The sequence below is a fragment of the Brachypodium distachyon genome, chromosome 1, assembly GCF_000005505.3.
Source record: "Brachypodium distachyon strain Bd21 chromosome 1, Brachypodium_distachyon_v3.0, whole genome shotgun sequence".
In the NCBI taxonomy this organism is placed as follows: Eukaryota; Viridiplantae; Streptophyta; class Magnoliopsida; order Poales; family Poaceae; genus Brachypodium; species Brachypodium distachyon.
In genome coordinates this window covers 38,842,692-38,865,188 of record NC_016131.3, presented here as the reverse complement: position 1 = coordinate 38,865,188, position 22,497 = coordinate 38,842,692, and the positions used below count along the sequence as shown (strand labels likewise).

Below are 22,497 nucleotides of genomic sequence, written 5' to 3'. Positions count from 1 at the left end.
TGAGAATTTAGGAGCAGAAGCCATACCGAGCAGGCACTTAATACAAGCCAATTAATATGGAACAGAGGAGCAGTAGATGTCACATACATGACGATGGTAAAGAAGAGTCACAAATGAATAAACATTAGCCTTTTGTGGATCCGAACAAATCCTAGTCAACCGAAACCTAATTTTGTTGGGTTTTGGATCCTATATATTTATGCTATATCCCGCTATGCTCGATCTGAACCGCTAATCATCAATCGAGCAGCCTGCATGCACGTGTTGTACCTCCGGGAGTTCACCTCTATCTGGAACGAGATGATTTCATAATCCAGACAAGGCATCACGAGAGGTCACTGTGTAGTGTAGCTGAGATTCCACGTGCCATGACATCCTAGTCTAGCTTTTCCTTTACCTGCTTCAAAATAGGTCTTTGAATTAAATGCATGTCTGGCTTTTGTTTCACCTTGAAAGAAAGATACCAAGGAAATTTTCTAAAATGATTAACATCTTACTAGGATTCCTATGAAATTAGGGTATCAAAAGCAATCCTCAGGAATTTAAAGGTTTCATTCCTTTTAACCAAAGGAACTCTATAGCAAAATGTTGTGTGGATTAAAAGCCATACAAAATTCGTATATGGAAATTGTTCAATCCAAAGAGGCCAGTGGGCAAACCAAACCCAACTGTTTTAAATGTTTGCAACCAAATAAGGGCTTGCACTAGATAGTCCCCCTTATCCCAAACCTAGGGCATACCAAGCAACATTCAGAGTGTACATTAGACGAAAAGGTCAGACTGCCTATACGGCCATACCTCAGTTTCACCATTCAAATTTTCAACTTGCGTGAGTATGGACATTGGCATTGATGGTCCAGCTTCTAAGGACAACGATTACTTAGTCTATCAACAGTAATTATTGTTGACAGACTAAATTCTCAAAATTCGGACCAACTTGTATACCTGGAAATATGTGTTTTCGATTAAAACAAAATGCAATCAGATGTAAAGGGCGGGCAGTCTTTTCAGCTACCTACCTGAGCACTTCTAGATGCTAATGTCAATTCCAAGGAGTTTCGACAACCATCAACCCTACAAGAAAGTAATACTGTTTATGTTAGGTGTGCACAATACGGATATATCCAGCAAGAAAACAAACCAAAAAGACAGATTATTTGAGTCCTGAAAATAACACCTTTTGTCATTGGTCCTTTTCATATACTGACTACTGTTGAGCTCCCCGCAACCACCATATTTAGTTTCATCCGTGTTTAAGATAAGCTGGTCAAATGTTAAAAACAAGGCGATACAAATTAAAACTCAAACATTTACAAGCATATGTTAGGGATATAAAGTGCTTCCCAGACTGACGAATTGCCCTTTTACTCTAGACAGCAAAAATTGAGACACCGTAAACATCCTATCCAGACATGTAAGAGTAGTGATAGACGAATAGCTAGCAGTACATTCTAGGTATTTCAACTGCAAAGCAAACTGAGCATGTCATTAGTTGATATAGTTATTCTAATAAAGAAATTCTAATATCTAGTGGAGTAAAATACACCTGAGATCCCTATTCTTTCACGAATGTGTCAAGTAGGTCCCTAATCTTTGAAAATGCACGTTTAGGTCCTCATTGTTTGTTAAGTGGTTCATCCCAGATCCCTCGCCTGTATGCGCAGCTCCGGCCGCATGACGTGGCTGCCACCTAGGCTTTGGGCCCACACAGCAAGCAACGACGTGTTGTTGCAATCTTACAAAAAAAAAACCGCGTGTAAGTCTATTGCATTTTGTGGTCCCCCATCCGTTCTCCAGTTCTCCCCCGCAATCCTCTCCTCTGCCCGTGCCCACCGTCGCCAACCCTAACCGCCTACGCCAGGAGTTCATCGGCGATGAAGAGAAAGGAGGGCAGGAGCTGTGGCGCCACCACCAGCAGCAGTCGCTGCACTGGAGATCCCAGATGGTGTGTTGCCGTTGGTGAGATGCCCCTGCTGCCGATGAACTCCTGGCACAGGCGGTTAGGGTTGGCATCGGTGGTAACAAGCAGAGAAGAGGATCCGGGGGAGAACTAGAGAACGGATGGGTGGACCACGAAATGCAATAGACTTACACGCGGGGGGTTTCATATAAGATTGCAACGCCACGTCGTCGCCTGACGTGTGGGCCCAAAGCCTAGGTGGCAGCCACGTCATGCGGCCAGAGCTGCGCATACAGGCGAGAGACCTAGGATGAACCACTTGACCTAAACGTGCATTTTCAAAGATTAGGAACCTACTTGACACCTTCGCGAAAGAATAGGGATCTCGGGTGCATTTTACTCTATCTAGTGGTAGCTCCACTATATCCATGTTATAGCATTTTCAGACCACAAAAGCAACACGGCCCCAAACAAAAGATTTAACTCAGCTAGGGCCGTGGAATAAAACAACTTAGCGCTATAGCTAGCTTGTATATGTAACAGCTCCCGCTATGGTTCATCATAAAGTGTTTCCCATATTTATTTATTTCCTCACATTGTTGTAGATGTATGTGTTTAGAATTTATTTCAAGTCATAAAAGAGTTATATGTAATTAAAATACGATGATGTATGATATTTTGAAGAAACTAGTTGCATGTCCAAAATCTATGAAAATTCATGGATGTACAATCTTCAGTGTTGTATATTTAATGATATAATGTACTAAATGGAAATTGTTCTATAATTTTATTTTATAATTTATGAAGTTAAATCATGATTATATGTTAGAATTTATTAAGTTAAATAATGATTGTTATGTTCATAGTGTTGGGGCACAGTTGGGTCTGGTTTCCCCTCTCTGACCTAGCACCTCCACCAACCCCGCCTCCATCTAGTTCTCGGCGGTAGCCCTCCCAGCCCCTCCACTCCTCTCCACTACGTTTGCGAGACATGTCTGCCAGCGGAGACTCAGGCAACCACAGCATGGGCCGCGAACGCTGGTGGTAAGAATCATGACAATGAGTCCTCCGGCCACATTTCGTACCGGATGTCACTCATGGCTTGGTCGCACCTGTGCAGTCGCCAAGCCCTCGGGAACTTGCCGCCCTGCTATTTCTCGCCTTGGGCACTCCGAGATTCACAGGGTCAACAGCGTCGAGGAGACGCACCAGGATGACTGGCAGCAGCCTAGGCGCAAATATCATAGTGGCTAGGCCCGCCATGGCACCGCAGATTCCAGCCGCCGCAAGGACACGTGTCGAAGTCCGTCGCCGTAGTAGTTCGCCAGACTTTGCTTCCGCTTCGACACGAACAACTCTTTGCCCAACTGCACCAACGTCGTACACTCGCCTCGAGAGGTATGGACTACCGAATCAGGGTTCATGACCTCTATGCGATCAGGAGGACAAGATGATGTCACACCTCCTCTCAGGCTGCTCCTCTTCCCTGCAGGTTTGGCATCAGGTGTTGTCGGCTTTACCGATGCAGTCCATCTCTCTGCAATCTTGCGATGAGTTTGTCCCCTGGTTCAAGAGTGCGGCGGATCATGCTGGTGCAGAAAAGCTCTACGACACCAGATCCTTGATCACCTTGACTCTTTGGCGCTTATGGCGGTTTCATAACAACTGCATCGTCAACGGCGCCTCTCCGGTCTGCAGGGAGCTGGTCGACTCAATCCTCTGCGAGGCCAACCTGTGAATGATTGCAGAGCGAAGGCTCTCCAGCGTCTGCAGCTGCATACCTGGCCTCCCGGCAGCCAAACCACACGATGCCACCCTAGCTATCTACCCCCACCGTCTCTACCACACACGTGTACCCCCACCTTTTCTTAATCTCTTGCATGCTGTGGTTAGCATTGACCCTCTCCGTTTCTCTCTACACATCCCTACGCGCACCTCACCACGAGCAGTGCAGTCCAGCGAAGACTTGGGGTGCGAGTCCACGCCCATCGATCCCCGCCGCCGGCCGACAACACCCACGAATCCGAGATCCAGAAAGGCTGTGCTCAGCGGCGAGATGGAGATCGCGGTGGGCGCGCTCTCGGGCATGGTGGACGCGCTGCCAGGCAAGCTCGGCGAGCTGCTGCAGCAGGAGTTTGAGCTGCTCTCCGGTGTCCGCGGTGACGTCGCCTTCTTCCAGGCCGAGCTCGGCGCCATGCACGCCGCGGTCCTCCGGTGCAGGCTCCTCCTCTTTTCCTCCCGTGCGGCAAATCCATAGTGATTTTTGAATGTTTGTGCTGTGATTGTGGAGTACCATCATGTACCAGGTGATTTTTCAAAGTTTGTGGTTTTTTCTTTGAATATTTGTGCTGTGATTTTCGAGTACCATCAGGTACCCATTGTACATGACGAGGTACTGGTATTTATGAATGTTTGTGTAGTAATTTTGTCTCGGTACATGATGTACATAGTCTTGATACGACGAGGTACTTAAAAACTGCTAAGGTACGTGTGATTTTTTCTGGATAAATGTTATGTACCACACGATGTACTCATCTCATAAGTCCATGTACATGAGGTACTTAAGAACTGTCAATGTACATGTGATTTACTATACGATGTAATTTATCGTTGATGAGGTACTTATTAATTGTATGAGTTGAGGAACTATCATGTACCTTGATGTATCTGTGATGTACCTTCATGTACTTGTCATATACCTTAATGTATCTATCATGTGCATGAGGTACTTAAAAACTGTTAAGATACATGTGATGTACCATACGATGTACTTGTATCATAAGTTCATGTACACGAGATATTTAAAAACTGGTACGGTATAGTTCATATACCATAATGTACTAAATATGTACTTAAAAACATTTCATGTACCACGATGTACTTAAAAGTGGGGAGGGGGGAGAGAGAAAGAGAAGAACAAAAGTTGTCAGTGGTCAAAGTATTAATCCCCCATCTAATTTAAAGTATAACAAATTAACTAAAAGTGAGAGGGGGAGGAAAACCTAAACATGTGGCTAGGACGATGGGTGCAAATACTTGGGGTGGCACGGCCTCGGCGTTACTCCCGGAGACAGGTTTAGCCTCGGAGCACACCTGTCCGTACAATTTCGTTTTCCTTCCGTCCGCTCTCTTTTGGTTCCTGATTTTTCATTTTGGTTTTTGGGCGGAGGCACCCTTTATTGTACGTTATCGCCATCTTGGCATTTCCTTCAAAATGCATGTTTGAAATGAAAGTAGTTTCCAGTGTTTGATTTTAAATTATATTGAGGAAAAACAGAGATGGAGAATTGAAACGCCCCATGAAAGAGATAGCTTGAGCACAAAAAGGCAAGCGAAAGAGATAACTAAAATTGCACTGTACTGGAGTTTTCTCTAAACATATAATTAGATTAGGAGTGTGGAAGGAGATAGGATAGACAAAAGGTAATGTCAAGTGTATAGGTGTTAGTGCCAAAAGGGACGAGATCATGGACTGACTATCTCTTATGTTGTATATACTATCTAGATCATGTGGTTATTTTGTAGACACGTAGGAGACAAAACAAAGAAAATCAACAGTTGCACTACTTAAGCACATGTGGTTATTTTGTATATACTATCATCTTATGTTGTACTACCTCCATTCAATATAAGAAGTCCTAGCATTGTCCTAAGTCAAAGTTCTTTAAGTTTGACCAAGTTTGACCAAGTGGGGGCATCTTTTGTTGTGGGGTCACACTGTCAACATCAAAACTGGCACTATGCGACTTCAATGAAAATTTGAATGCAGATATGATTTCTTCTTCAATTTGGGTAGTTACTCAAATTTATATAACTTTCAATAGTGATATGTATTTAGCTCCTGCGCATAGGTTCCATATTGCTCAAACATTGCTACATGTAGAGGTCATTTGCATAAAGAGAAGAATATTCCGTGCAAGGTATCAATAACTTACTTGATATTCCCCAGCTTCATCCACACCAATACGATACAGTTGATAGGGGACATCTGGATTGAAGTTAAATACAAAAAGGAAAGGTCCTCTCGTGAAAGATATGACCTGCCAGAATGAGTAACTATGATCAGCATGAAAGTTACAAATTTGAACAGACAAATTATCGATATAAATTCATATACTTCTTTCTGTTGAAGCATTGAATTTGGCATAAAATTTCATATAAATTCATATATCTTCTCTTTCTAACTTGGCATAAAATTTCATGTAGACCTGAAGTTCTTTGAGTTCACTAGCAGCGCATGCATGATCAGTGTTTAATAATATAAAAGTTCTCTCTTCTATGACTTCTGTTTGAGCAAACACTAAGAAACTACTATATTAATCTATCAGTTCTAAGCTCTAACATGCGAATATTCTGATATCATATCAGAACAATGAAGCAACAGGAGATTGTGATGTAAATGCAAAGCACGTGTGGGAGGAGTGAAATGTACATAAGCATAGGCACATCATCACAGGTTGCCCCCATGTGACTAGTTATCATGGAGGGAACTGCTGTGAAAAATCGGGCCAACGATTGATTAACCTCACCGAAAGGTTCAGTCCACATCACATGGGTGGGGATTTAGCAACCATCTTGGCATGATCTGGGAAGGGATCAACATCACTTCATCTTGTTAGCTTCTTTTTATGTTTTTTTCCTTTCCATTTGGTATGACCCTGATGTTTGGCTAAGTTCGACAAACCTTTTTTATTTTTATTCTGTTGGATTATTTGCATGCCAATCTTCCATTATTCAAAAAATATCAGAAAGCACGCATAGCCACCAGCTGGGGACGCCACCCACGGCCATGCCAGCCCCCGTAAGCACGCCGGCGTGCGATGAGGAGCGCTGCCCCAATCAAAGAAAATAGAGACTCCCACCGCCTCCGTCAACCATGTCGGCTTTGCCCGGCGGCGACCACCGGCAGCTAGGGTTCCACCCATGTCACCCGAGATGGATGACGCAAGGGATGGGGGTCCAAGAGGGAAATTGCATAATATCATCTATGATCTATCAAAATATATTGCTTAGTAATGAAGATGGGAAAGAATGACAAGTATCCGTGAAGTAAATTCATTAGCAAAATGTGTAATCATGAATTGAAATAGGTAGGGAAAAATCACAAGTTAATGTACAAGAAATCTTTTTTCTGTATCATGGATGAAGTTATTAGTTTCGGAATAAAACAAACCATTGTTTCCTAATAATTCCTGAAGTAGTTTTGAGCTGTAATTAACGGAAAGATTTCCATACCATGTTTGTATCATCACAGTGATGAATATTGAGTGAACCTCTTGAAATGATCCTTTCATTTTCATCCAAGGTCATTATATCCTGGGACAAAATTGCTGAGTTAGTACAAATGTCAAAAAATATGCACTGTATAGCCAGAAAGACAGGACAATAGGAAAACCGACTGCAATTAAATGAAAGCTGAATCTGACTGGCATATTTTGTGGAACAAATGTCAAAAAATATGCACTGTATAGCTAAGAGAATTAACACTCCATGATACACACAAAATTTTAGTTAAAAGTAAACAGATATTGGTTGTGTTTGCATGTAAACTAACACCCTAGATTTGAAAGGCATTTGGGTAAAACAGTTGCATACAAACCTTGTCAAAATTGAATACATTTTTATGAACACCCTTGTCCAATAGTTCCCACTGCCGATAAGCTAGGTGGAAGGAATAATCATTGCTTGACATAGGAAACTCAACTCTCTGAAATCAAGAAAGAAAAGAACTTTAACGCTATGGTGCAAAATTGAGTGTAAACTGGAACAAGTTAAGAAATTTGGGAAGAAATCAAGGCTGTCAAATTTTAAAACCATGTAACGAGCTCACCTTTGGATGTGCAAATTCATTACCCATGAAGTTAAGATATGCGCCTCCACTTGTTGTAAAAGTAATTAGTTTGATTATCTGAAACACAATGAAGAAGATTGGAAGTGGCAGAAAGTAATTGAAGTGCTTAACAATTTATCAGTAAAGGTTGTCACAAAAGTACATGTAAAAATACCAACATAGCGATCCATCAGCTCATGTAAGCCAAATTGGACACAAAGAAAATGTCATGGAAATGAATGCAACCTTGGATTCACAGAAATTCACTGTATAGGTAGCTAACTGAGGCCATAAATATGAAATTAAAATGATGACGCAATCATGAATGGATGTACATAGTACAAGCTAGGAACAGATGCATACTTTGAGCAACGAGGACGCTCTGAAAATCAAATCATCATCCACCGAACCACTAGAGCTCATTCCTGTATTAAGAACTATCTCAGCAAAAGACTTCCGTCCTGATATTGACTGTTGAAAATACCAGATGTGAGAATTCCATCAAAGTCAGTGAAGATTCGACAAGAATAAAAAAGATACTGTGCATTGCAGCTGCATTTCACAAACTACAAATATTAGCCAAGTGCACGGGCGTAGTTTCGTATACTATTTTTGTTTTTAACCTAACAAGTGTTTTAAATGTGATTTTTTTTCTTTATTGGGTCCTAAGTAGTAGAAAAATTGGTGCTTATTGTATATACGCAAAGAATATTTGTATTAGATTTAGGGGTCCTTAACTTTTGGAATCTAGAAAATTTGATTAGATTTTGGCGGCTAATTTTTATGCGGAAAGGACGTACCATCACCACCAACTGTAAAGATAAAGATTAGCATGCCATTCCAAAACTCCGCGTCATCATGTTTCCAGTAAATGTCAAGTAATCCAACAGGCAAGACCCATTTGCAGGGTCTATTGGCTTATGTCATTTTCAAGGCTACCATTCATTTACACGTAAGTAGGACAAGAGCTCAACCTACCATTCATTTACTAGCACTTCTTCTCGCTATTGTCATATTTTACAGTTTCCATAAAAACAAAGTTAATGTCACAGTCTTATGGCCCTTTCAAAATGCTGACCCGTATGGGCGCAGTGGCATACAAGTTGTAACTTCCAACTGGCCAACATGTGCCTTCAGTACAACATCCAACACCAGAAGTTCAACGTCACGTTTCTGGATGCAACACCAACATTTCCAGTCATGCTTGCATGTTTGCCAACTCCTTTTTGAGTGGTTTGCAGAAGTCACGCCTGAGAATATGGTAGGCGCTCATGCACTGGAGGTCTCCTAGCTACTTGGGGGATGTTGCGGAGCCCAAGCATTGTTATCCCTTGTTCCATCCTGAAATAACCTGTGTCTGAAGGAGGGGAGAAATGTCATCTGAAGCCTCGTCATCGCCCCAGCTCCATGGACCATTTCTGATTGCTCAGGACTAGGCCTCCGTATAATAAGTTAGGAAAGGAACGGACATGGGTCCTATCTTTGGTTGCAAGGGGATTGAATTATCAACAAAGGGGAAACCAGGATTATACTCTATTCTCTTTTGCATCCCTGTATTACCACGTGAGCAGCTCAGCAGACACCCCAGCATCGTGGCCTCTCAAGCTCGTGGAATGTAGATGGCCAGATCAAAGTTCAAGCTCCTCCCAGCTACTGATTGGAGAGACTAAATCCTAAGCCCCTAATAACTACCGATGTCGTGTATGGAAGGTTCTGAAAAATAAAAATACACAACAGAGAACTTGAACAGACGTCTGAATGGAAATAGGGTAAACTGCAATATATACAAGAACAGAATTACTAAAAGTTGGTTATGGGCCAAGTTTCTGATAGAATGACTGCAAACCAAGATTTGATCTACATTGTGAAATAGAATTAGTTGCTTTGGACCGGGAATGGAGCATAAGCAAGGTTGTTCAAGAAATACATGCAAACCTGGTTATGATTCTCAACATAAGACAGCATATTGTGGTTGCTGCTTATTAATACTTTCATAATCTGCAAAATGATCCAGTATAGTCGTTATACAAGAAATTTGGTACATCAACAACAATAGAAGTGCAAAAGGAGCATAGTCTTGAATCATATTAGCATGCGAAAGTTTAGAGGGCATGCAAACCTTGCTCATGCTCCATTCCCGCTCTGGAACATTTTCAAGATGCCACAGCCACATGTCTGGAATAGACAGATTGGTCCAGTAGTCGAATCCTAATCCACCTTGAGTGGTTGGCTCACATAACCCAGGATAATATGTTGCCTACATAAACAGAACGATATAAAAAGTATACAGTATAACTTAAAAGCTTGATTGGGTCAACAAAATCTCAGTTTGTTGACTTCAAGAATATTATCCAATCCAATAGTTGGTAAGAACAATAACTCACAGACATTAAGAAAAGTACATATGCCTATTATTCTGTTTAGCTCTGTTGGACATGACTCATTAATCAGTTACTACCTCGGAATAGGTTAACACCAAGTTCAATGTCTTTGATAACTACTCCCTCCGTTCCATAATTCTTGTCAAAATATTACATGTATCTAGACGTTTTTTAGGAATAGATACATCCATTTTTGAGCAAACTTGAGATAAGAATTATGGAACGGAGGTAGTATATTATACCAAATTACATGCCTAAAACCAGTAACTATTCACATCAACATACAACAAAGACAAAAAAAAGGCAGTACAGCAGTGACTTACATCCTCTGCTATTGTTATAATATCTGGATGGAGCTCATGTAACATCTCATTTGCTAGAATTAGATATATCAGCGCATCCTTGTCCACGTATTGATTGCAATACCTACATTTAACATTCTGGTGAGCATAAAGAGTTTGGGCAAAGTTTTTTCTCAAGTAAATTCAATAAGTGTTGCACCTCGTTGTATTGATAGCAAGGAATATTATTACAAGCTGGAGAGCAGGAAAAGACAGAGCAAGGAATTAAGAGATAGCAGAGACAAGTATGCTACATAAACCATAGTGAGCATTGTCTGAAGACAAGTCAAAAGAGCATGCAAATGAGAGCATTGAATGGCACTGACAGTTTCTCACTTTACAAAGAATTAGAAATGACTTCTGACTGATCATAATGATATGCATTCCAGAACAAACAGTGCACCTTCCGTTTGAAATCAATCCACGTTGTGAAATCAATACAACATTGATATGTGGATTGATTTGTTCTGAACGTTTAACCATAGACATAAAATAACCGCAACTCCTGGAAGGAAAAGGTCAATGACGAAGGGATACAACTGATACATGTTGGCTCCGGCTATCCCATACATGTTTTAGAGTCCTGCTATATGTACAATACACCCATTCAAATTTCTTCTTGGCTGAACTTTGCAATAAGTCGCAGACAAGTGCCCGAAAGCAAACAAGGTTCAATTCAATTGAGACAACGACTAGTATGAAGCAGCAGCGACTACCAAGTATGGTTAAGCGGGCATGTGCACCGCGGACATAGAATGGCTGGATGCTCACGACAGCTATAACACGCTTCCAGCAGCAGGCGGCATGACAGCGGTCCTGTGAGATGGTGTCAGGAAAGAGGCATGACGGGCAGGTGCACGGCATAGGTGGTGGCTCTGCCATTTAAACTCATTGGGTCCTCACTTCGCTGGAGAAGATTATCTCATTTCCAGTATCCCATGAAAAAGTAAAGCAGGGAACATATGGCAGAGCAATCACATGTAGAGATGGGGCATCACACTGAAGTGAGGACTGTGAAGTCATACATCAAAACATCGTGTGTGACGCCATTTCCTTATTTAACCTCTCCATATTTCTTGACCAACCATATATTATCCCAAAGTTGCCAAGAACGGATCCTTGGCTTAGCAAGATTGTCTTCGTGTGGACAGGACCTAGGTCATAGGGTTATTCTAAGATCATCAAATGAGAATTCTGAGGAACTGAGCCTAGCTCAGTTGGTGGGAGGTGTGACTGTCCCCCCTATCACCATGTTCGAGTCCTTGAATTTCGGCCCCTTTATTCTTCTTTAAAGAAAATATACTTAGATACTCATAGTTATCCATGCTTTGAAATGTTATAATATCTAGAACCTTGTTTTAGAGTGTTCTACTCCCTCCGTCCCATAATATGAGACATACACGCATTCCTAGATCGTCAATTTAGCTAACTAAATATAAATTAAATAATTAAAAATTATATCATTAGAAAGTTCTTTCGATAACAAATCTAATGGTGTACTTTCTGTTAAGAAACATGCATATTTAATTAATCAAATTGATGATCTAGAAATACGTGCGCGCCTCATATTATGGGACGGAGGGAGTACTTAATGTTGATCCTATGTAGGACTAGGAAACCACCCTATGTGATTGTAGGCTCCTATGTTACACATCAATGTCCTGATAACATTGTCTTATAACCAGGGGATAGTTTATTGATTAGACTTCGTAAGGCTCTAGCCTACCCTCCATTGTTGTCAAGAAAATGTCAAGTTTATATGCAGGGCTGCTCAGCTATGGATGGGAGCTTTTTCGTTCGTGTTCAGCAGGAAACAAGAGAATGACGCGTACAGACATCAAACGTCACCATCCAGGCACCTGGGCCTTGTGGTATGGCATTCGTGGCCCAGCAGATGCCCACCGATCTATGACAGTTCCTGGCACACCAAGGCAGTGAAAGCAGGAATCACAGTGGCACTGGCGCATCAGGTCCCAACTTTCCAGTGTGCAGTTGAAGAGCAACCAACGGGACCAGGTAATTGGCTAAACTTTAGTGCGGTTGATTTGAGTGTATGAGTAATTCATGTATTGATCACTGACGTAGAGTACTACTCCCAGATAATTGCTTCTTCATTCCAAAACTATTGCAACATTGCAATAGATTTGGAAATGAATGCAAATATGAATAGAATGGAGAGATATAGCAGGTGAGAACAGAAATCGTTGTTAGTTGGCAGTGTTACTGGTCCACACAACATGCTTGTACGGACTATAGATCCTCCCTGGGCCAAATTCCTGTTAGATGTATAGATGAACTAGTCCCACTTCCATCCAACAGAGAATAGCTCAGTAAAATCTAATAGAAGACGGTTAGATGATGTTAAGGATAAGGAGTAGATAACCCTTACTCTTCTATGGCACCAGTAAAGGTAGAAAAACCATTGTGAGTATATAACATTGATGAGAGTGAGTGAAACTGGAATCCATCAATCTGGTATTCAGTGACCCACCTAATAAGATAAGTAAGCAATCTGTAAGTACTCTTACCTAGGTAGATGTCTAACAAAGAATGCAGTAGAACAGAAATGGTTTTACCAATTTAAATTAGACAATAAGAAGTGCAGAACATCAACATCATCATATTTGAACATTCTGGTGCCCCAGTATTTGTGATGCCCTCTTTTTCCTGAAAAGGATACGTTACAACCACCACGTTGAAGTAGTAAAGAAGCATACAAGAACCACAGAAAAACAAATTTAATAGAGTATGCAAAGAAAATCAAGGTGCACATGTGAGAATATTTACTAAGATATTGTACTAATATCTTCCGAATCTATTCTCTCCATGATTCCTCAAGAAAACAACAGAACTTTAAGAAGTTTCAGAAAAAAAAGCTTAAGTTATACATTACCGCTGTGGAAGTAGCAATCGTTAGATCCATCGTAAAGGGATAGGCCAACCAATTCGTCTGCCGATGCATAGGAGTGGACAATATCAAGAAGCACCAGTAACCCAAGACCTGAACAAACCAGGGATGACAAAAAGGAAAATATGATATGTTAATCCGTGTTACACTCTTTCATAACTTTATATTGTAAAGAAGTAACTCCATTTTACCCCCCTGAACTTATCACAAAGTCCAAAAAACACCCTGAACTCTAAAACCAGGCATAAAACCCCCCTGAACTATCCATACCGGGCAACCCGACCCCCCGTGCCTGTTTCCCCTGGTTTCGGCGGTTTGACCATGTTGACCACCACACTGGCGTGTGAGCTCTTATGTCCCCTCCCACGCCCGAAGCTCTCTCTCTCTCCTCTAATTTCCCCAGTTTGAAACCCTAGCCCGTGCCGGCGGCAGCGGTACCCCATTATACAAAGAAAAAGAGAAGAGAATGTGCTATAAGAAAAGTAACTAATATATTGCAGTTTCATACTCAGATTTATGTATTATCAGCACTTGCCTCTTAGATTAAATACTGCCAAATTTTGCAGGGTTGTAGTGTGTGTCCCAAATAAAAGTAGTACTATACTTAGAGCTAATGTGCAGATCAGGCATCCATGCCTCTTCTATAATTGTGTGATCAACCTGCACTTCCCACTTTTCTCACTTCCCACATCATAATTAAACAAATGATTACTAATAAACGTGTTGAGTTTGTGTCGAATAATAATTGTACTAGGTAGGTTACGTGGACTTGGTGTTGTAATTGTGGTATAGGGTGGAGTCCTTGTCAGACTCCAGGTACCCTGGTCCTATATAATCAGGGGACAACCACACAATGTAACCATGACAACATAATAGCAATAGGCTCGCAGGGGGAGCCGGCGGCTTTGTGCCGGCGCCCAGGGTGCCCGGTATTGCGGTATTATGGGGGAGGAGCGCCCGTAGTCATGCCCCGGGGATGTAGGCTTCGGCCGAACCTCGTTAACAAATATTGTGCCTCGGTGTCATCCTTGATCGTGCATCCGCCGGTTTCGTAACAAGTGGTATCAGAGCGAGGTGGAGGGATGCGGGAGATCTTGTTTGAGGTGCGAGGATCATGCTCGACGGGCACCGGGGAACGCCTAATACGGCGCAAGGTGGAGCATGGCGGCGATCGGAATTCCGATCGGTGGAGTCAGACACTTCAGGCGGCCTGAACCGTTCGATGGGCTGCAGTTGGCAAGGATTGACCAGGCGTGGTGATCGGGCCGACACAGTGGCCGGGAAGACGTCGCGGACCGGACGACGGCTTCGGCTCGCGATAAGACCGGCAACCAGACGCAGGGGTGACCGGATAGATCGGAACGGGATGCATCGCGGTATAGCGGTGGATCGGTGTAGCACAAGGCGACATTGTGACACGGTGGGCGAGTTGTGTCGACGATGTAGGTGGCCAGGGTGCAACACGGGTTTGTGCGTGGAATTTGCTGGGCTGCGGTTGATGGATTATGAATCTGAGGAAGTTGTCCTGTGTACGTGTCGGACCGACGCAACGCTGCAGAAGGCCTGCAGCCTCACGTTCACGTGGGAGTTACCGATCCGATTAAGAAAAAAGGGGAAAGGAAAATTACAAGCAGAGCCGGCTGGGCAGCCGGAGTACTAATCAACTTCGATTTAAAAATTGGGATATTCGTATGCAGATGCGGCCAGGTCCTGTCACGTCCGGAGTTGATTAGCTGCTGCTCTGTTCGGTTTCCAAGTAAAAGAAGGAAAGGCATGTGCAGGCAGGCGCGTTACAGCGAGCGGTCGAGGGACAGCGCAACACGGCAGAAGCGGCACAGAACAGCAGTCCGAGTAGGACACGAAACAAAGAAGGGCAGATGGACTCGAAGACAGGCTAATCCAAGGCATATTAAAGGCAGCGTCCGGTGGCAAAGCAATCACACAAACAAAAAGCTGAGAACACAAGTTCAGAACAGCGGTGTGAGGCAGTTCTGAGAAGGTGTTGTCGGGGCTGAGGATTTTCAGCCGAGAGGTCAGATCGTCGTGCTCGGGCGATCGGATCGGCGCAGCAGGCGGCTGCAGAAGGCATCACCACGGAAAGTCCAGGCGCGAGCTCGGAAGAGGTGGTGAGTTCGGGCGACGAGTACTGCACAAGCGATCTTCCAAGTGACGACAGCAGGGCCGGAAACGAGGGCGAGGATTTCGTAGAGACCGATCTAGCAACGGTCGAGGGTGAGGTCATCGCGGAGGTTGATCCGGAAGAAGAAGCATTCGAGGAAGCAGCAGAGGCGGGTGACTCGCAGCAATCAGATCAGTCTCCACCACCGGTCAGATCGCTGTGGTTGTCTGAGATGGCGACCAATCCCAGGTTGGAGGTGACGAAGTTTGATGGCAGTGGCAACTTCGGATTGTGGCAAGCCAGAGTCAAAGATTTGTTGACGCAACAAGGTACTTTGAAGGGTTTGAAGGAGGAGAAGCCAGCCAAGCTTGATGATGATCAATGGGAAGAGATGCAAGCACGGGCAGCCGCTACCATACGGTTGTGCTTGTCAGATGATGTCATGTATCACATCATGGAGGAAACTTCGCCTAAGGAAATTTGGGATAAATTGGCCAGTCTTTATATGTCCAAGACTCTCACCAACAAGTTGTTTGTGAAGCAGAAGTTTTACAAACTAAAGATGGCAAAGGGGTCAGATCTTGCAGAGCACGTGAATGTCTTCAATCAAATTGTGGCTAATCTAACGCGTCTAGATGTCAAGGTTGATGATGAAGACAAGGCAATAGTTCTTTTATGTTCACTACCAGAGTCCTATGAGCATTTATCTACCACTTTGACGTATGGCAAAGAAACCATCAAGGTTGAGGATATTACTGCGGCGTTACTTGCACATGATTTGAAAAAGAAAAATAGGAAAGCCGATGCAGTTGGAAATTCTCATTGTGAAGGTTTGGTTGTCAGGAGTGAGCTCGGGAAAGGACAAGGGGCAGGGAGTACGTCCAAGAACAAGAAGAAGAAAAAGATGCCGTGTTTCAAGTGCAAGGAAGAGGGACTGTCCGGAATTGAAAGGTGGGGCATCTGCTAATGTAACAACTCAAAAGTATGGCTCAGATGACGACGGTGATGTTCTCTTAGTATCAAATAAGCGGTCAATTAAAGAAGAAGCGTGGATGTTGGATTCAGCTAGCCGCTTTCATGTGACACCCAATAAGGAGTGGTTCTCTTCGTATGAATCTGGTGATCATGGTTTAGTCTACTTGGGAGATGACACGGGCTACCGTGTTGTTGGCGTAGGCGACATCAAGTTCAAGATGCATGATGGAGTTGAGCGGGTGCTTCAGGGGGTGATGCATGTGCCAGGGCTAAGGAGGAATCTAATTTCGCTTGGTCTCCTACAACATGATGGCATGTCTTTCCGTTCAGAGGGGGAGAAGACCATGAAGATCATGAAAGGAGAGGTGACCGTGATGATCGGAGAGAGGACGGCTTCACATCTTTTCAAGTTGCAAGGGAGCACTGTTGCAGGTGGAGTCATGAAGGATGGAGTTGCAGGTTTAGCGGTGTGGTGCCAGGATGGCGGCGGATCTGAGGCCAAGTCAGATCCGTCGGGTAGCTCTAAGTACGAAGAAGACAACCCAAGTCCGGTGTATAAGGAGGTTCGGCGCATGGACGACTTCAAGGTGGTGGAGATTATTCGCCAAGGTGGAGTTTGTTGAGTTTGTGTCGAATAATAATTGTACTAGGTAGGTTACGTGGACTTGGTGTTGTAATTGTGGTATAGGGTGGAGTCCTTGTCAGACTCCAGGTACCCGGGTCCTATATAATCAGGGAACAACCACACAATGTAACCATGACAACATAATAGCAATAGGCTCGCAGGGGGAGCCGGAGGCTTTGTGCCGACGCCCAGGGTGCCCGGTATTGCGGTATTATGGGGGAGGAGCACCCGTAGTCATGCCCCGGGGATGTAGACTTCGGCCGAACCTCGTTAACAAATATCGTGCCTTGGTGTCATCCTTGATCGTGCATCCGCCGGTTCGGTAACAAACGTGGTATTGCATGATTCTTTTATTTTAGGTGTGCATGTGCGCATGATAGCTTTCGATGTTCATGAGGGTAAAGAGAAAAATAATGATCTTGAGAAACAGACCGTGTGCCTCATCCACTAATTTCTTGAAGTCATCTGGGGTCCCAAATCTGCTACTGACTGCAAAATAATTTGTGACCTGCAGTTACAATGCACTTGATCTCATACAACTATAAAGAAATATAAAGCAAATATTAATATTGCCTAAACACACAGAGTAATCACGTAGTTTATAGCATCATCTAATAACTCCGCAAATGACAAATTCCTCAGTTGCAATTAGATTAGTAATACAAATTACTCCAGCAAGGATTGAGTATTCATTATTGCATATATTTTCAAACGCAGAGGAGAGCTAGCCAGGCCAGTATCACACACATGTGCAGGATGTGCATTGGCACAAGGCCCCCAAATACGTAGGGCCCCCAAACCTACTCAAGCATAATTTAATAATTGTATTAATTAAGAGATAAACACGAACAGTTTAAGTATTAGTCTGTACGGTACTAATCAATACAGAGCTCTCCCCTCAAAAAAAAATCAATACAGAGCTCTACCGCTCCAGCCTGCAGCCATTTAAGCCACTCCCTGAGGCCCATGCAGTCATGCCCAGGCATGCCTCCCATGACCCATTCTCTCCCTCTGCGCATTGCAGTCAAGGGTGCATTCCGCAAAGACTAATTGGGTATAGTCTTGTTGTAATTAAGACCACACTTGAGTCCAAATTATACAATGATTAACTTGGTTCATACTCCAGTTAAAATATTTACGTGTAACACACGCCGGTGCACTTCAACAGAATTTTATGAAATCAATTCAGACTTCTTCCCAGTTTCCATTAATTCTAGCGTCTGATTATATTTATAGGGAATTGAAAATAGTTTTTCTAAATAGAATTAATGGATACCTGCCTGCAGAGTCTATGTGTGCCACAGGAAATACATCCTAATAGGCTATAAAACCTTTGAAAATCACGTGCAGGAGAAATTTTCTTATTTTTTGAGGGGAGAGAAATTTTCTTATTAACTTTCAGTTGAAGATGTATTTTTCTAGTGAATAATAGATGGACTTTATGTTTTAACTGAAACATATGTTAGTAACTAAATCATTTATTTTAGCAAGACGTAATGTAATTTTGCAAAACTTACATTGTTGATAGATAGGTCATATTATTTCGTTTTCATAGTAACTTTTTTTGTACACGTGGTTTAATATTAGATTCCGTACAGGGCCTCAAAATTCTCGGGTACGGCCCATTAGATAATCTTTTAGTTTCAACAAATTTAAACTGCTAAAAATTATTATGTACTGTTCTGTACCTCGGCTTAACATTTGAACATCAACTTTTTTAAGTAATATAGTGTACTATTTATGTCAGCAAAATTTCACCTTATAGCCAACAGAGGAGTAATCCTTGTGCTCTGGGACTCCAATTAATTGAATAGCATTATATCCAGCTTCTTTTATATGAGGTAGGACCTAACGGAAGAAAAGTTAGAGAAGTTACCACAAAAGCAGACAAAAAATAAGGGCTGGGACATACACTGGACATGAACTCCTGAAACGATGATATTTTTTGCTCAGATCCACTTATTCCAACATGACATTCATATATCCTAAGTGAACCTTTGATTTTCGGTCGTTGAAATCTCCATTTGTAAATTTCTTCCGGAGGAGGCTCCCAATGTACTGCATAGGATTGCATCCCTTCTGCATCTAAAATAACAGGTTTGAAAACATAATCATCGATGGATAGTTATGCATAAAAGAACCAGAGCAGTGATAGCCAAGTAAGATCATATTACAAAAAAAAACATTTATATTTATTGCGAAAAAAGAATGAATGCGGACACAGAAGTACAACAGCTGTGTAAAGTGGATTCATGAACATTACACATTGAACAAATTAAAAACTAAGGAAATAGACAGCTCCACTATAATGTCAGCATGTCATAATACCCTTCGAGAGTCCCGTGAAAGTGATAACGAATAAATCCAATTCACTGTGGTCTCAACCTCCGCCAATCCCGACATAGTTGTCCAATTTTTCACTCAATCCATATCTCATGTCCTTAACAAATAATAGTCTAGATTCACTCCTTTCTCTGAATATAAAACAGAATACTTCTTTCTGGTTGGCACTCTTTTATTGCACACTCTGAACAAAATAAAGGATATGACCCAACAACCAATCAAGAACCCCTCCATCTCATATTAAGTGACTTTCTATTACATGTATCTAGACGCTTTTTAGGCATAGATACATCCATATTTGGGCAAATTTGAGTCACTTAATATGGGACGGAGGGAGTATATAATATTCATAATAGATCCGTAAATCTTTCAAAGTTTATGAGAACTAATAATAATGGAGGCACGTCATTATGGAGATAATTGGGGATGAACCTGGAAGTACGTAAGTTGCCCAAGCAGGTACACGTTCTAATGCACCATCAGGAGTATTAAAATAAACCCTGTACTTGTCTTTATGAGAAATCGCGGGAACATATTTCTCTATCCAGGCTTTTCTTCCTTTCCTCATTTCAACCCAGTAGGCAAGGGGGGTTGCCTTTGCTTGAAACTTCTCAAATGATGCTCGGTCAGTTACAACATTAAAAATGTCAAAATCCTGTCCAGTGTCAATGATATCGTAGGAAGGCGACGAACTTGACAAATCATCCTTTTGTGTGGCTTTCCAGTTCTTATATCTTGTCTCTGCATCAGGAATTTCACCTAGTTCCTCTTCTGTCTGCGGACCATTTGGGCCAAACATCTGCTCGTACAGCTTTGCGACCGTCTCCAACCGAGACCTCCGTGACTTAACTTCTCCGGGTTCCCAATACTCTTCATTCATTCTACGGATTAAATCTTCAGCATTGACACCATTGTCTCCTTTATCATAATCATCCACATAATTGTACTCTTGGAAAAAATATTCATCTGCTTCTTGCCCTTCTCGGAGCTTATCTTCAAGTATGACAAACCAATATCCAAAATCATCATGTCCCAAATGACCTTCTCTTGCACAGTTTTCAGTTGCTGACCACTGATTGAAATCACCAACCAGAGAACAATACCGAGCACCTACATGACAAAGCTCCTTCAGTTATTAAATGTAACAAATGCTCAGTTTCATGCTTAAACACAAAAACAATATATCAAAGAGGATGCAGTACAACCAAAAACTAAAGTGATTACAAATCCTAAGCAGCACCTCAACAGTAAGATGACAAGTTCAAAGTAACTGACATAACATGTTAAGGCTGAACAGAAAAGAAGGTGCAGAAACAAAAAGATTGTGGTCGTGTACATACAAAAGAAAACCTGCTGTTTAGAAATAATTGAATTACAGCAGCTCAGAATTACAGGTACACACTAAATGAGTAAGTTGTTCAGCGAAAAAATAATCTTGCAAGATCGCATTTTTGTTAATATGTATAGCTCCTTAGGTCTGTTCTGTTCTCTTTGCCCAGGTGCTGCTTAGGCTGGATGGATAATATTTATGATTTCTACTATTCTTAAATGAAGTGGTCGATCGCCTGCTTGCTCGTAACAGAGTATAAAGTAAGTTCAGCACAAAACAGTTCAGCAAACACAAACTGACATAACCACTGAACTTACCCATCTCCCAAACTTATGATCAAGATTTGATTTTAGGTTATCACACTGGAACACATAAAGAACCTACTAATATAAACTTTGTACCCAAAAATTATCAATACCTGGTGCCCAATCCATGAAATCCACACGGTGCTGCCGATGTCGGTGCAGGCCCAGTAAATCAAATCTACCAGGAAAAACACACAAACAAACGAGTATTACCCCACCAAAAAATCTGAGCTGAACAAAAAGACCGGATCAGCAAGATGGCAGCAGAGGTACCCAGAGGACGCCTCCTTCAAATCAATAAACCGAGAGTGCATCTCCCATTTGCGGTCCTTGAAAGCCTTGTGCCTAGCAATAAACGTTTCAATAAGCAAACAAGTGGTTCTACCTTACGTACTATCAAACACTTTAAAGCCAAAACCAGTTTGCATATCATTTCCGTCCAAAATCTCAACCGATTCCCACCTCCAGTGTTTAATAATGAGGAACTCGTTGGAGATGAATACTAAAATTACAATGATGGATCAATTCAAACAAGTTTGGTAATGAGGCTAGGCCGGGAGTTTGCACGAACACAATTCGGATGCCCATTTCAACGCACAATCCATTGGAGATACCCCTTACCAAACCACCCGGTAGGCAAACAATATCCCATAAAAACATACGGTCTGTGAACGTACCGGTCGCGAAGGAACTGGGCGAATGCGCGGTCGGAGACGCCAATCTTGGCAAGGAAGCCCACGGGGTCCACAGCGCTGCCGCGGCCGGGCCGCTGCTGCGTACACCCCTGCTGCTGCTGAGGCCTAGGCGAACGCTCACGAGGGCCGGAGGAGGAGGAAGACGAGGATGAGGAGGAGCAGCGGCAGCGGAAGCTCTGCTGGCGGCTGAGAAGGGGGCTGCGGCAGCTGGTTAGGATGTGTGGGAGGGGCGAGTGACGGCGCGGGATGGCGACGAGCGGGGGAGGGGGGTGCGGGACAAGGAGGAACAGAGGGCAAGACGCCATTTCGGGGTCGCGAAGTGATGGCGAACAAGGAAGTGCCCCGCCGGCCCGAGAGGAGCGGGGAAGAGGAGACGGCGAGCCGGAACTGAGCGTGGGGTTTTGGGGAGGGATAAGCTTGGGACTCTCGGGGCTTGGCAGCAAATAGACAAAGGTCAAAGGCTTTCTTTTTTCAGATAACGGAATGTGCTCATGTCGTCGTCCCAAATTTTCAAATTTTAAAGCACGATTTTCAGATCTAATGGTTGAACAATCAAATTGTCTCTATTCAAAAAAAATTATCTCTAACTAAAAATTAGATATAACAAAATCGTTGTTTCACACGGGGGCCACTTCGTTCTAATTCTCCCAATCCCTATGCGATCTCTTTTCTCTTCCTCAATCTACTCTCTCCCACTCTTCCTCAAGCCAACGCACCGCCGACTCCTGTGAGCTGAGAAGAGGGA

General features: G+C 42.8%; 1 protein-coding gene across 3 annotated transcripts; it reads right to left on the bottom strand.

Moving 5' to 3' along the window:
* Nucleotides 1-23: 23 nt before the first annotated feature.
* LOC100826523 (1,4-alpha-glucan-branching enzyme 3, chloroplastic/amyloplastic) lies at nt 24-22,188 on the bottom strand. Of its 3 annotated transcripts, none has more exons than XR_001405659.2 (22): nt 21,735-22,188; nt 21,331-21,402; nt 21,171-21,235; nt 19,855-20,532; nt 18,992-19,158; nt 18,838-18,927; nt 17,512-17,587; nt 13,346-13,453; nt 13,029-13,119; nt 12,842-12,943; nt 10,435-10,537; nt 9,850-9,987; nt 9,666-9,728; nt 8,094-8,201; nt 7,731-7,808; nt 7,500-7,607; nt 7,136-7,216; nt 5,836-5,940; nt 1,178-1,263; nt 1,020-1,074; nt 799-945; nt 24-397 (listed from the first exon to the last, which is right to left on the bottom strand). XR_001405659.2 is itself a non-coding variant. In XM_014897891.2 (21 exons), exons 1-21 carry the CDS (start codon nt 22,055-22,057, stop codon nt 913-915), a joined length of 2,736 nt encoding a protein of 911 aa, XP_014753377.1. In that variant the 5' UTR covers nt 22,058-22,187; the 3' UTR covers nt 796-912. The 3 variants fall into 3 exon arrangements, 1 of the variants encoding a protein (XP_014753377.1); XR_001405658.2 differs by having other exon boundaries at nt 18,992-19,164; nt 21,735-22,187; XM_014897891.2 differs by lacking the exon at nt 24-397 and having other exon boundaries at nt 796-945; nt 18,992-19,164; nt 21,735-22,187.
* Nucleotides 22,189-22,497: the final 309 nt, after the last annotated feature.